This window comes from Diadema setosum, chromosome 9 (assembly GCF_964275005.1).
Source record: "Diadema setosum chromosome 9, eeDiaSeto1, whole genome shotgun sequence".
Lineage (NCBI taxonomy): Eukaryota > Metazoa > Echinodermata > Echinoidea > Diadematoida > Diadematidae > Diadema > Diadema setosum.
The window spans coordinates 12,278,907-12,295,171 of record NC_092693.1 but is presented as its reverse complement, the minus strand read 5'-3'; the positions used below and the strand labels follow the sequence as shown (position 1 = coordinate 12,295,171).

The window sequence follows — 16,265 nt, the reverse complement described above, 5'->3', positions numbered from 1 at the left end:
CGCAAAAACTGATAGAACCCTTTCTGTTTATTTGTTTGCCGATAAACCTTTTACTCACTGATGTGTACAGCAGTGTAAGGAAGATGAAAATAGCTCAGACGAAATATTTCTTCCTTCTCTTATAATTCAGTCTGTCACATAAAACTATTTCATCTTCAATACACAAGGACTGCAATGAGGAGTCTTTACCTTATTAGACAGATATATGGTGCCATACAAATACTGTGAATCATCATCATCATTGTTTCTTGTGTTCATCATCCATGTGAGTACCATTTACAGCTCACTGCAATTATTTTGGCTTCCAGGAATCTGAAAGATGCTGCGGGTAAAAGCTACTTCGTCCGCTGCCTGAGCGAGCTTGTTATTGAGACCAGGGAGTTTGAGGCGCTCCTGGGGCGCAGGGAGAGGGACGGCACCCGGAGACCAGGGGCAGTGGACAAGTTTCAGGTGGAAACCCAGGACATCATAGAGACGGTTGCCGTGGATACAGAGGCCAAGGGACTGTTTGAAGATGCCCTCAAGCTGTACGATCTTGCTGGGGTGCGTTAAGGAATTTGTTTGTATCTCTGTTATGCAGATAAGATGTGTCCATTTATTGAGAAATTCTACGACCCTTCTAGGAACCCTTGAAAGGTGCTTCTTTCTAATCGGTCCAGGTGCAATATCATTTAGTCTCAAGTGTTTGATGTTTAAGTGCAGCTACCTTGTATACTATTTTTCATGTGAATGTCCATGTGAAATTGCAAGATCAGTTTGCATAACTGCATCGTTCTTCAGAGGAGCAGAATGCAATAGAGATCCTCTTTATGGAGTATAAACTTGCAGTGAATAAAGTTGGAGCAGAGATGTGATACGTCTCGACTCAATCTCAGTATAACTTGAATTGTTCTGAAGCTTTTCCTACTCATGGAGGAACAAATGCATATTTTGATGGTTTACATAAATTAACGCCTAAAGGACATCAAAAAAAAAAAATAGAAATAAAAAGAGAGTCATTTTTAAGACAACTAAGAGATACCCCATAGGACATGGCCAGTAATGGCAGACTGAAGCTTGAGATTGAGTTGTGAATTCAGAACAAGTAATGAAGAGTTCAGCTGTGAACTAGATCACCAATACGGACTTTTTGGTCATTGCGTATGTGAGGGAAGGGAAGGGTGTCTTATTAAGACAATAAGACAATACTTCTTTTTGTGCTTTCACTGTACTAGCTTTCTCTACAGCTGTTATACAGATTTTAGAGGAGTAATACAACACTTGACATCCCTGAAGAAGTTCATTTCCCTGAGAGTTATTTTTGTTTGTTTGTTTTGGGGTTTTTTTAAGGGAAAATATTTCTCCTACTACAGCTTTACTGTCAAGTGTTATGTTACAATGATGGACAACACAGTATTGTTATTATTTATTATATTGTCCACATAGATAGACATTTCATTGTAATCCTGTCAGCAACCAGTCAAATTCTGAAATTATGTAACTATCTTAATGCCATTGCTTGCAGTATAGCGATTTTGATCCTCTGTGTAGTGGTCGCATGATTGCATTATAACCAATCACCAACCAATGTTTATGTAGATATAGATTGATTTAAACTGCCTCTCCGTGTTTCCCTCCACTTGTGCGTCAGAACTCAGACAAGGTGCTGGAGCTGATGAACCAGTTGCTGAGTCCCGTGGTGGCCTCAGCCAACAGCCCCCAGTCCAACAGGGAGCGCCTCCAGGGACTGGCAGTCGGCATAGCGGAAAGGTTGGTACTCTCCATTGGGGAATGGATTGGGTGTGTACTGCAACAGGAATGAATGCGTCAACATATATACACAATCCATACAATATGATCCTGGCCCTGTGTGATCATGCCACAGAGTGTCATGTGTCATATTGGAGGTTTCTTGTTATTTATTTATTACACACAAAAATGTTAACTCTCATACCATTCTGAATGTGACGTGTACACATACATTTTTACATTCAGTACTGTACTCCACAATCACAAATTTAACCACCGGCAAAATTGTCGGGAAATCCCGACTTGCGAAAAATCAGACTCGCTAAATACATGGCATATATATAGTATAGGACTGATCATCATCAATCCTGTATTCTGTTGAGATATTAGGAGCACTAACAAGGTTTTGAAGTACATACTGATAGGCCAACGTGCTTGCTATTGACATTGATTACTTTGCTTCAATTATGATGTGCAATGATAAGATCAGATCATCAGTATAGGATCAACTTGAATGTAGAACTTTCACTTCCAACTTTTGCCATGATTTGTAAATGCAACTTGCACTATGAAATGAAATGAAATAATGGTGCGTTCATGCACGAAGCTCACATTAATATTCTTTTGACGTATTAGCTTGAGAATGGATTTATTTGTTCAGTCAGAATATATTGTAAGCTGCTTATTGAATGTTCTGGAAATGAAGTTCATTTTGATATGAAATATGTAACAGAACTTTTTTCAGAGTTCGTTAGAATTAATTGTCCGTGATTAGAAAACCATGTTCGGGAGATGATGCTGTGATGAACAAGTCATCTAACTTTTATCAATATATATCTCATCTCACTTGTGCAGATACCAAACCCAAGGTCTGAGTGGTAGTCCAGCCAACACCAAGTCTTTCTACCTACTCCTTGACCTCATGACGTTCTTTGACCACTACCACAACCGAGATCTGGACCGGGCATTGGCGGTTGGTTCTTGTCCTTGGAATTTGTTCTCAGCTTGTTTCAGTCGCTCACTGTATTAATTTCACTGTATTTCTTTCTAACAGCTTTTCAAATTTAGTACAACTGTATTTTGTGTTAGGTGAATTATAGTGTTGTTTTGCTTTAGGTGTGTGTGTGTGTGTTGGGGGGGGGGGGGGAGTATTCTTTTTTGCATTAGTTTATTTTGAGGTCAGGCTTTATTTCTCCTTCAAAATTTGTATTTTATGATACTGAACCATCTGTAATGCGGGCCTGTTGGCATACCTCCATCTTAATGCCATAATATACTTTACCTTTATTAATCTGTGTGAAGATATTCCAAAATAAAACACCTGCCACACTGTTACCAATACTTATAAAATAATTTTAGTGTTTTAAGGAGATGAGTTTTGTGACTGAATTGTGCCGATAATGGACTTAGAGCTATTTGCATCAGTGTTAGGTGAATACTACAGAGAAGCATCAGAACTCAGTAGTACACATTATATTTCTCCCATATTTTTATTTCTTTGTAAATCCAAGCAAGGCATATTTTGAGGAGAAATCATTAAGATGTGCCCTAGGGGAAGGATTGGGTTCTACATAATTTGTATAGACTAACAAACTGCCTTCATATTAATTCAAGATTCCTTTTCAATAAATAGCTGTTAGGTCTTAATGTAACCATAGCAACAAGGAAATGGAAGCTGATTGGTTGTTACCTAGCTTATAGAAGTGGCAGTTTCAATCATTGTGACAGTATTTTAAAAAGACTACTTTCTAGGAAGTCACAAAGAATGTTTTTTCTTCTTCTTTTTTTCAAATGAAACAGGAAAAGTATGTGTAAGACAGAAATACTTGTGAATCTTCAAGTAGGAGAGTCCAGTGATGAGTCTTTATCCTTGCGCTCGTAGTGCATAAACCTCTCTTGTGCTTTACCTGTCTCCCCAGAGATGGGCGGGGCTTTGAGAGGGGCGTGTCACAGTGCTTGACAACCATAGGCCCCCTCAGCGGGGAGGGCCATGTTGAATGGCAGCCCAGCTGGGGGCTGAGGACTCTTTAACCTAACAGTGTTTAAAAAAAAAAAAATGAGAAAGAGAGAGAGGGATTTAGATTCAAGATAAGGAGAGTAACTTGAAATATGTTGGCTCTGGCTACAAGGGTTAAAAATTGGTTATGAATATGTGTTGTAGAAATTTTCCTCTCGAGATGCCAGATTACTGCTGCTATTGTTGATATTCATTTACTTTTATGTTCCAGACAATTCGTCAGCTGCAACTGATAGCCTTGAGTCCAGACTCAGTTGATGATCGAGTAAATGGCTTCAAGCAGTACACAGATGAGGTAATATTCATTGGCCTTTTATCTGCACAACTTTTAAATGTTGTCTTTAAATTTTTTTTTGGACAGATGTGATAACAATGAAAATCACAGCCCATTTTCTAGAATGAAACACATTGCAAGCACTGTGGTGTAGTTGGGCTCTTGACTGTCCAAAACAAGGTAGCGGGTTCCAACCCTACCCTGAGCTTACACTCTTGGACAAGATGTTTTACCATAGATGTATCTCTACACAGTCGTTTGTATGTAGTTTCCTACTGTTATGAGATTATGATGATTTTGATGATGATGATGATAATGATGAGTAGTATGTAGTTGTATTATTGTTGTCATTATTGTTATTACCATATTGATATTATCATCATCATTGTCAGTTTTATTATCAGCATTCATTTAATGCAAAGTTGTACTAGTTTCGACTACTAGCAGCTTACACAATAAATCAGGAAAATTCTCTACTCATATCGATGCTTCTTGTTTGCCCCAGATCCGCAGGAACCTGCCCGATGTGCTGCTATCAACCATGAATATCCTGTACACCAAGTACCGCTCCTGTCGCAGCAGCGGCACACAGAGTCCGCACGCCAGGGCTGGCCAGCGCAAAGAAGATGGTGGCAAGGAATCGGTGAGTATCGTCCACCTAGACACCTTCCACACATCAGTTGATTTTTTTTTTTTTTTTGTCATTACGATGAAGTAAATTCAGAAAGGTCTTTAATTCACTTTTCCTTGATTTTTTTTTTCCACATGTGCAAACCCCATATATGATATTTTCAAAGTGGGAAGGTTATATTACTAGCTAAGTTAGTTCATTTAATGTCTCTGTTCAATGTCTATATAATATGTCAGTAGACCACACAGTGGTGGTAATCTCAGTAATCCAAACTCTGTCATGTTTGCTTTTCTCTCTCATTTTACATAGTTTATTTTCATTTACCTACATACTGCAAATTTGAAACAATGTGGTACTATGACCAAACAAACAAAGATTTCTACAGAAATGTATGTTACTAACTGTCTGCCCTTTTGTTTAGAATGTTCGAACCATTGCCTTCTTTACAACTGTGAAAGAACCAGCATTTATTGCCTTTTATTCAACTTCATTTAAAAGCCAAAAAAAAAAAAAAAAAATGCAGCGATGTATAATTCTATTTATGTGCTTAATTGGATTTGCTGTAGATTATTGAAAACAAAAACATCAAGTTTACCAAAACAGAGAGCTGTGAACAAATATGATGCAATGCCGTTTTCTCTTTTCTTTCCCCACCCCCCCCCCCCCCACAAAAATATTGCAGTATCTTGCCCACCTGAGGAAGCAAGCCAAGGCTCTCATCACCTTTGCAGGCATGCTGCCCTACAGAATGCCTGGAGACACCAACGCTAGACTTGTACAGATGGAGGTCCTCATGAATTAAACATCCATGGACATGACTCACACGAGCTCATGGAACTAATGACCCCACAGCGTATGCCAGATTCAAAATCAGAAAAGTATTGTGCATGATCATGTAACAAGACTCTCAGATGGACGGACTGGTCGTTCACTCCCATGCTGAGGAAAGGTGAAAAAACTTTGTGTGACCTCTCTGTATCGTTCCATGCTGCTTCGCACATGGAAGCATGTTACTTGAGGAGATGGCAGAATAAAATGGAGGGACACCCCAAACGTTTGGAGCAAATTTAGCAGGAATTTTTGAAGCGTGAAGCAGGTCTCTGAAGGATTGCAGGAAAAAAGAAAAGAGTGCCTTACTTTGTGTCTGTTTCCACTGGGATCTGAATTCCATTTAAAGAAGCATACATCCTTATTACAAGAGCCATGGTGATGCTGTTTTGCTGCATCCATAAAATGAAATTTGACACTCAGGACAACGTGTAGACCTCTCGCGCTTAAGGCTGTAATCTGTTCTTCTGAACTAACCACTCACTACCATTCCACTCCTTGTGATCTGCCAGATGGTCAGTGAGATATATTGATAGAACAAACAAACAAACAAACAAACAAACAAAACTTGTGCTACCAAGTTTTAGGGAGAGAATGAAGGAAAATGAAGGCATTTCCCCAGATAGATGTACATGTCCTCAAATTGATTTTGTTCCTACTCAACAATAATTATATTTTGGCCAAAATTCACAGTGAACTTGATAAAATTATGCTGATGGCTCTTATAAAAAAATATGGTTGTAGGGATGGGGGTTCTGAATCAAGATTTTGATGTATTAGGGTAAAAAAACCATAAACAAACAAACAAACAAACAAACTATAATCAACATCATCATCCATTTCATTGCGAGTTTCAGAGTGCCAAGATTATTTTGACATGCTCGCAAGAAACCTGAGAGAAATGTGGTTTGGAGAAGTTCTCATCTTCAGTTTGTTGATATGCTCGTATGTAGATGCTAGAATGCAACTGGTGACTCCTTCCTTTCTTACATGAAATTGATTTTGTATAATACCATAAAGGGCCTATTTCCTCCCCCCCCCCCCCCCATATCTTAGCTAGGCACTGGGGAAATTTTTCTCCTAATATCCTATGTTCGTTATGTCATGTGGACCTTGGGAGTTCCCAAGTTGATTCGGGGCATTTTCAGGAATTTTGGTTTTACTCAATAACCAGAGTGTATCTTTTCCAGAGCTGCTTGATGGTTCATCAGAAGATTTGCTATTTCAAACTTTTACCTAAGCATCTCCAAATCCCCCCATTATTCCTCTCACTCGTATGGAGTGAAAAATGGGACAATTTCGTTTTAATTAGAGGTGATCATGTGTACATTTCACTCATTCCCCTTTGTACACATGGACTTTCACATTGAAAGGAGATAATGGAAACCCTTAGTTGTTATAACCAGTACCATGTTGTAAACATACTAAAAAGGGGACCAACTAAAACATCGAGGGAAAATTGAGGCCGCCAAATTCATGTTGTTAAAAGTGGTACAGTGCACTCCCGTTATAACGAACACGGTTATAACAAAATTTCGGTTACAACGAAGTAAAAATTCATTCATTGTAAGCGAGTATGATACAACAGCCTATTGCTGTAGTCATATTTTGAAACAGAGCATTTTGTTGGCAAAAGTTTCAACAGCCCTGTGATGTGGGAGGAGAAGAAATGGACGACTCCACCTCTAGTGTCCTTGGGGGTCCCTGTTTATGCCTGATCCGGGAGCAGAAAGCAAACTACCGTAGTTGGAACCTCAAGTCATTTACTATTTATTTGTTGGCAGCTGTACACTAATGATATGGTGTTCTAATGTCAAACAAGAAAAAAAATTGCAGAATTGGTTAAATAAATTCATTCCTGTTGACGATCATGTTAATTTTGCTTTTGCATCCATGTCAATGTCCTGTATTTGTTTTTTTTTGTCACCAAGTGATATTTTGGTAATAAAATTAATGGAATGGAAAAGCTTGTGTCTTTCAATTCGTTAAGTAATATGTGGTGTAAGTTGAACAGATGACACTTTTGTAAAGTGTCAATCTTGAATGTTGTGTCTTGATTTATTTTTAGGGTGGTGGTTTTAACATTTTGAATACAGCTCTGAAGGAAATAGGGTCTACATCCTTCAGAATTCAAAGGAGAATGAAACCAAAATATAAGTGGATTAAGCAAATGCAGCAATATTAGTAGAACACACCATTTAAGTTCGAGGAAAATTGGACAATCTTTATCTCTTCCTTTGTCTTGCAGGGGTTACAAAATATTTCAATCAACCCTGCTGAAGTTGACCTCACATAAGTCAAATAATCGCCTAAGTTGAATGTCTTTTCATGTCCTGTTCTCTTTATATTCTATTGATTTTAATCCCTCACAAGTCAAATTTTCTCTAAGTTGAAGCTATTTCTTTAGTCCAAATAGATTCGACTTAGGCAATGGTTAATGTAATTTGAATGTACAGTCAACCTCGCGTAAGTCGACATAATCGGGACTGAGCAAAACACGTCGACGTACGCGAATGTCGACGCGTAAGTCGACATTTTGTCGACTTATAAATGAAAATTAATTTCCCCTGTACAGAGTAAGATTTGGATCACGATGCGGATCGCTACCCATATATCTTACTCCTTTTGCCGCCAAAACATGTCTACTGACATGAGCAACAACAATGTTTTAGTTCATGCATAAATCTTGCGCGGGTTAGTAACGACAACGCACAATTCCCAAATCTCTAGAGAGATTTTGAGAGACCGGGATCGGAAACCTAGGCCCGTTTCTAGACACTTAACGTTTTAAACTTGATTTAAAATATCATAGGCAAATTCCCCAAAATTGAATTAAACTTTGCGATCTAAATTCAAGTGCATTGCTGGGAAGATATGCGTGTGATTTCGCATGATTCTGTCGAGATTATTTTTCAGTGCCGGCTGAGTTGAAATATGTGTGAATTTCCTTCCCTAAGTCACCATATATTTTGTTCTGCTTAAATTTGTATTGCCATACTCTGAAAATGAATTGTTCTCGCGCTCCGATTCGCAACTAACTACCGCTCTGTACGGCGCGGGCCTGTCTGAAATAAAAAGAAGAAGAAAAGTTTGTTCATCCGAAAATGACACCTTTCGGACTACTATAACCTTCGTAAAAACAAACCTCTTACCATTATCGGACTAATTTAACTTTGGACTGAGATTAAAAACTTCGGCATAGCGAACTTTAACAATAATTCGTTATCATTTTTTTCATTGACATTTTGTGAAGCAGCATGCGTTTCGGTAGTTTGAAACATGTAAATGTTGCGATGTCTTTCCCCTGCAAGTGCAGATTAAGTTCGGTCACAGCGAAAGTTACGAAATAAAAAATAAATGCGAGCCTTTTCAACAATAACGCACTTCCGTACATTTTTATGCGTTTAAACGCAGTTTCTAGTTTCGGACAAGAACCGCAAGTCTTTTCTGCAACGCTCTTGCGTTTTAAAAACAGATTTGCATTTGATTTTTAGAGTTGCGTTTAAACGCAATTGAGTTTAAATTTCAAAAAATTTTCTAGTTTTGTGTTATTATCAAACGCAAGTCTTTTCAGCGTTCCGTGTGATTTGATGGACTTGTATTTGATTTTCAGAATTGCGTTTAATTTTTAATTATGCTAACGATAAGTCTTTTAAGCAATAACACACTTCCGTAGATGTTTAGAGATGCGTTTAAACGCTTTAAACGCAATTTTATAGTTTCATACAAAAACCGCAAGCAGTCCGCAAGTCTTCTCTGCAATGCTCTTACGTTTGAATACAGCGTTACGTGATTTGATGGACTTGCATTTGATTTTTAGAGTTGCGTTTAAACGCAATTGAGTTAAAAAAAAGTTCCCTACCATTTTCTAGTTTCGTATGATTATCAAGCGCAAGTCTTTCAGCGTTCCGTGCGATTTGATGGACTTGCATTTGATTTTTAGTGTTGCGTTTAAACGCAATTGAGTTTAAGTTTCCTACAATTTTCTAGTTTTGTGTGATTATCAAACGCAAGTCTTTTCAGCGTGCCATGTGTTTTGAAGGACTTGCATTTGATTTTCAGAGTTGCGTTTAATTTTTAATTTTGCTTACGAAATGAAAAAAAAGCAATGCAAGTCTTTTCAACAATAACGCACTTCCGTCATTTCCGTAGATGTATAGAGATTTATTTAGACGCAGTTTCTAGTTTCGTACAAAAATCGCAAGTCTTCTCTGCAACGCTCTTTCGTTTAAATACATCGTTGCGTGTGATTTGATGGACTTGCATTTGATTTTTAGAGTTTCGTGTAAACGCAATTGAGTTTCAGGTTCATAACAATTATTTTCTAGTTTCATATGATTATCAAACGCAAGTCTTTTCAGCAACGCAATTGCGTTTAAATGCAAAAGTTGCGTGTGATTTGATATCACCTGCATTTGATTTTTTGAGTTGCATCATTAGTTGCATTGTAATAAATCTTTTTAGAAAGGGCCCTGGTTTTAATACCGTTTCGGAATAATCAACGTTAGAATATTCGGATTTACAAAAACACCTATTTCATGTTCGGATAATGAATACATGTACCTACTGGGACATATAAGTGTGCAAAATTTGTGCGTTATGAGAAAAACGAGAGGGAGAAAAGGGGTAAAGTGAACTGTCTTGGGTACTACATGTAATGCTCCAGTGTAAATGAGTGTATGTCCTTTCTATATTCTGGCATACAAGACAATGGACGCATGGCGCGAACGCCACCGCGCCGTACACTAGCGAATTACCGAGTAGAAACGCAGCGAATCGGAGCGGGAAAACAATTCTTTTTCAGAGAATGGCGATAAGATTTTGAGCGAAAAATTATGTCGACTTAGACGAGGGAATTAACACGTATTTCAGCTCAGCTGGCACTGAAAAATCAGGTCGACTTACGCGAGTTGTCGACTTATGAATGTCGACTAAGACGTGGAAATTTTCAAGGAATAACAAAGGCAAAAATCGGGACTTTTTTATTGTGTCGACTTAAGCGAGTTGTCGACTTATGCGAAGTCGACTTAGGCGAGGTCTACTGTAGTTAAGAGTTGATTTCATCCTCAATTTTCATAGTCAATGAAGGATTAATTCAAGACCTTTTTTTTCATATCTAGTGAATAAGGGGGGCATTTCATGAAGCATTTTGTCCGACAAAGTTGTCAGACAAATTTGCTCTCAGCCAATCAGATGCAAGGATTTCAGTAGCTTGTTAACAGTTTGTCAGAAAAATATCCCACCAAAACGCCTCATGAAATGCCCCCCAGATTACATTTCAAAGTTTGGATTTCATCAAGTCCCCGCACTAGACTACAGTGGATCCACTGGTGCACCACAACTCTCAAAAAATCATGCGTGAAAGCCGTCTTGTAAGTTGTGCAACGGGCACAATTCCATAACAATAACTTTTTATTTGCAGTGAAGTATAAATACAAGCTATGTACAACTGAAACTTTTTTTTTCTTATATATTCATCCAAGAGAGGGCTCACTTCAGATTGGAGCACTTTACAGATACTGTCTAAGAGAAGAAAGAAAGAAAAATCACAATTGACTGAAACACAAAGTCTGAATACATTTCATAGTCTCATTGGTCAAACTGCTCGTGTAATATAATATTACACATAGTTAACACTGCAAAAAGTGAAAAAAAAAGTACTATCACTGATTATTACAAAGATATTCACATAAGAAGACATGCTACCCCTTCTTGAACCATAATGCCATCATTTCTCTGGTTCTGAGACTTTTGGAATTGTAGTTACTTTTGTCCTGTTCTACACTGTTGCACACACTCTCAGTCCTTACCAGAGTGTAGAGTGCACATTCAAGTCATGTTCACATAAAGCTACCACCAATAGCAGATCTGACCTTGTCCATCACGATCCATACATTATGGCAAACTTATTGAAGCTCGGTACAGCTCGCTCTAAACATCAGGAATAGGCAAAACATTTTGTCCCCCAATGTTTTATTGGAGCAATTTGGTATCAAGTAAACATCAATTCACCTCGGTGTAGATACACTATTTTTTTTTCTTCCTTTTTCCAAACCATGCATACAAGGCATCAACAACAGAATTTTCTTTTTCCAATAAGGTAATTTTGCAGGTCCCATTCTTTTTAATATTGTTTCGGTTTTATCCCTGATAATACAAGATACTCTATATGTCAGGGACATTTCAGCGGTCCCACGCAGCTTGCTATGACACAGTTCCCCTCTACGAAGCTGCTTGAAGGCATGTACTCCTTGTGGGTGTGATATTTCATAGATTTAAGAGGAAATAAGCTCACATATGCAGAACAGCATGGAGAAGATGTTATTGCTTGGCACACTTCACCTCTGTAATTTCCCATCATCAGCCCATCCTCCTCCTCCCCCCCCCCCCCCCCCCACCATAAAAAGAGAGGGATTTTTCTGTGCTGCATTTTGTGTCCTTTCATTTGACTGGTAGAACAGGGGGCATGCTTCTGCACTAACATAATCACAGAACATCAAAAACCTGAATGAGATTCTGAGGAGGTGCCTGGGCAATCACTTGACAAGCGGGTGACGATATTGGATGCTTCAATGAAGGTAAACTGAAAGGCGCATGTCAAAATTATGCATTTTGGCAGACATAGGAACATACTGGCTGAGAGCAGCCCGACAGAACCTGGCGAGCTAAATTAGCCGTCGCTAATGTGTGACAAGCACTGCTTCTTAACTTCTGCTTCGAGCATGTACGATGATTAGCATTGCCTTAGAACATGGGGGAAAAACCTGATTGGAAGTGTTGAAAATGCAAATTACAATAATAACAAGAATAAGATAAACAAAACAAAAAGCAAAAAAAAAAAAACTAAAAAAATGCACTCAAGCAAAAAACAAGTTGTCCATAAAACACGTCCAGTGCAGATTGTCATTGCCTTGACAAGTCAATATTATTCATGGATTTTTTTTTTTTTTCCCTCTTGCTAATGTCACAAGAAAGAGGCTTCTTTAAGAAGTGAATGAGGAATACATGGCTAACATTATGCCAGGGCTGAATGCCCAAATGACCAAACATTTAAAGAAAACACAGAACATTTAAAATTCTTTTTTAAATTCTACCAGCTGAAGCAGTGATTTACATGTTTCTCTTTGTAAAAGAGGCAGCAATATTACAGGGCTCTCATAAATACCATAAAGCCATACTCATCATGAGATATGCATTGTGTTAATGTCATCATCTTGAGTCATCACTGACGCATAAATCAAACTTGTTTCCCACACGCGGATTTATGCGAAGGATGCAATTTCAGACAGCGGAGTAAATAGTGACACTATTCACTTCACAGACAAATATGTAAGTGATCTCAACCGTTCGCTTACAGCTAACTGGTGTACCAGAAAGTACCTACATGGGGACTTTACATTATATGGGAGGATTTAAGGCCCATGCATTTTCAAGGTAAAAACAGAAATATAGACAAAATGGCAACATCAATAACGCTTCGACATGAAAGGCTGTTGCTACAGACCATCTACTGCTACAATAAATGTAAGTTGCAAGTACAGTGAAACCCCGTTATAACGAGGTCCGTGGGACCGGCGATATTACCTCGTTATAACCGGTACCTCGTTATAACCGTACGCATCAAAAACAAAGAAAAACATAAGCACGACATCATATACCCATCAATGAAACTTAAGATCATAAGAACATCCTTTGCGTTGTTGTTACACGATTATGGATCATTAGTACTGAGATGATAAAGGGAAATTATTTGTGAATTAGACGAAAAAGTAGGGGTTAAAATAAGTTAATTCTTCATTGTAATTCTTGTTTGTTAATTTTGTCTAAAACTAGCGCAAATAGAGTAAAATACTGGCGCTGTTTACGTAACTTGCGAGGTATATTTACGCTGTTGGTGCCCAGCGGGAATGCGATGATTTCATGAATCATTTCGGCTGTAATCTTGTACAATATATATGATTAAAAATGCGTTCTTTATTTTCTTCCGAAAATCTCTTCGCGATTTGTACATCCGTTCTTGAAAAATATGCGACAGGATTGAATGTGGAAGGTTACGTTGTGATCCTTTTTACGCATATCTATACCTCACAGACCATTCTGAAAGAAAGAAAAATCTTCATTGTGAAATGTGCTCGAAGGGATTAAAAATGCGTTCTTTATCTTATTCCGAAAATCTCTTTGCGTTTTGTACATCCGTTCTTGAAAAATATGCGACAGGATTGCATGTGGAAAGTTACGTTGTGATTCTTTTTATGCAAATTTATACCTCATAGATCATTCTCAAAGAAATAAAAATTTTCATTGTGAAATGCAGCGTTAAAATCAAGATAATGAACAAACCCAGATCTATTCAAACTAATAAATGCGTTTATTTCTTTTTCTGATTTAGGCTAACATGCGTTATTCAACTATTTCTTACGCTACTGTTACCTGGCGAGATCGCGATAATTTCAGAGTAAAGCATACACGCGTTGTTTACCGTTAACTTGCGAGGTATTTTACACTGTTGGTGCCAGGCGGGAATTCGATAATTTCATGAATCATTTCGGCCGTAATTTTATACAATGTATGATAGTGGCGTCTGAAGGGATTGAAACTGCATTCTTTATGTTCTTTCGAAAATCTCTTCGCGTTTTGTACATTATTGAACTGTTAAATGCGTTTGTTTCTTTTTCCGAACACCGATTAAGTATAGTGACATGCGTTATTCAACTATTTTTACGCTACTGTCCCCCGGCGAGATCGCTATGATTTCATTAATCATTTCGGCTTTAATCGTACACACTCATATTTAAATTATCATTTGTTAAATGATAATGAACAAATCCCGATCTATTCAAATTAATAAATGCGTTTGTTTCTTTTTCTGACATTGTCTGAACACCGATTAAGTAGGTTAACATGCGTTATTCAACTATTCTTACGCTACTGTCATCCGGCGGGATCGCAATCATTTCATTAATTATTTAGGCTTTAATCATCCACAATCATATTTGCTAACCAGCAAAAGAACTGGAAGTTGGAACTAAAAATGGAAAGGATATAATGATGAGTTGTACACGCATTCCAATTGTCCATTTTTGGCCACAAGTGTCGCTACATGAAAAGTTTTTGAATGCGTTATCTTTTCTTTTTTTTTTCTCATTGCGCTGTGGTCTTCCCTAATATCACGCACGCGTATCTCGCGAAAAAGACAATCGAATGATTATGTTTAATGATTCAGTAGGAACATAGGAAGGCATTCCTATGTCTTATCGCGTGATTTAGAAGAAAACATGGAAGGAACGGTTCTCTGCAAAACGGAAAAAAGACGTGGATAGCATGAATTCGGTTTTCAGTGTTTCGTTTGTCGCGTGTTTGAAAGCGGCAATTTAGTCAAGAAATGGAACCTCGTTATATCCGATCAAATTGCTTATGTTTTTCTTTATCATGATGCACCGAAATTGTCCTTGTTATAACCGGAATCTCGTTATAACCGAACTCGTTATAACCGATTCGTTCTGCCATAGGTTTACACGCAAAGGAAAACGGGACCAACGCGATCACCTCGTTATAAGCGGTTCCTCGTTATAACCGAACTCGTTATAACGGGGTTTCACTGTACATGTATTCTACGTTTTTTCCCTCTCTCTTTCTGATGTAGGAAGGGCATAAATGTACTATAAAATCACCAAGGGACGGAATAATGATTGTTTTCTTCTATAATCTAAATCAAGGTGCTGGTCTTTTGTGTCCATGCTGTCCAAAAGTTTTGTCTTGGTATTTGAAATAAAGAGTACTGCAGTGTTAAGTACACAGAAATTATTTGGATTACTAATACTAAATTGTTCAGGCTAATAATTATTCTTGATCACTGAGAAGCGGCTGTATGCTATTGCTTGATGTAACGCTGGCATCTTTCTCAGCACAGTGATAAAATTCCTTGTGCCCTAGAGTATCACACTTGGTAAGTACTGAATCATTTCTCAGTAGACACTACATATGGGCCACATTTGCACATTCCTTTTTATGATACACATATAAGCACATAATCAAAGGGTACATGCACATATGATGCATTCTTCCTATCCCTGGCATAGTCCTATAGGTCGATAGAAGTACTGTAAAACTAGGAATGCTCGCATGCATTTTAATTTCGCGAATTTCGTAAGCGGCAATATTTGTGAAATTAAAATGCATGCAAAAGTTCTTGCCTACACAATATGTATTGGATGCCAGTGGCGAGATGCATTGGATGCCAGTGGCGAGTCGCAAAAATCTTAAGCTGCGAGAAAGGCCGTCGGCTCAAATACGCAAAATTTTCAGGCCGTGAATATATCATGTTTTACAGTACTTTATATTTTGTAATGTCATATATCATAGCTGAATTAAGATCAGTGCTTAATTACAACAACTCAATTCTTCAAATGTTTAATTTCAAGGAAGGGATGTGTTGAAAGTATTCAAAATTAAGAACTTTATATACATTCCACGGCTTGTGCCATCTGAGATAATCTAACTGTTTGAGTTCTGGTACCATGCTTGCAGCAAAGACTCAGCATTGATGAGAATTCCTGCTTGAAAGTTTTTTGTCTAATTAAGTTTACAATGATCTGAGGATCAAATACAGTCTAACTGGAATTTGATGTGCAATTCAGTTTAATGGGACATAGTTCACCCCATTTCCATCATTAAAGTATTAACTTTGACTGAAATGACATGAAATATGTAACACTTTTGATCTCCTATCAAATCTGTAAAACTAGAAATTTATTGTGTGCATGAAATTTTCACAAATTTTGCGTGGA

The 16,265-nt window shown here is 37.8% G+C and overlaps 1 protein-coding gene across 1 annotated transcript in view; it reads left to right on the top strand.

Annotated features, from left to right (window-relative positions):
• Positions 1–7,444, top strand: part of LOC140233494 (nuclear pore complex protein Nup93-like) — a 47,730-nt gene extending 40,286 nt beyond the window's left edge. The window contains exons 16-21 of the mRNA XM_072313612.1: positions 309–543; positions 1,631–1,749; positions 2,584–2,701; positions 3,957–4,040; positions 4,525–4,662; positions 5,333–7,444. Of these exons, the coding sequence (XP_072169713.1) occupies positions 309–543; positions 1,631–1,749; positions 2,584–2,701; positions 3,957–4,040; positions 4,525–4,662; positions 5,333–5,452 (814 nt within the window). The 3' untranslated portion in view covers positions 5,453–7,444. The remainder of the gene's footprint in view (positions 1–308; positions 544–1,630; positions 1,750–2,583; positions 2,702–3,956; positions 4,041–4,524; positions 4,663–5,332) is intronic.
• The last annotated feature ends 8,821 nt before the right edge of the window (positions 7,445–16,265 follow it).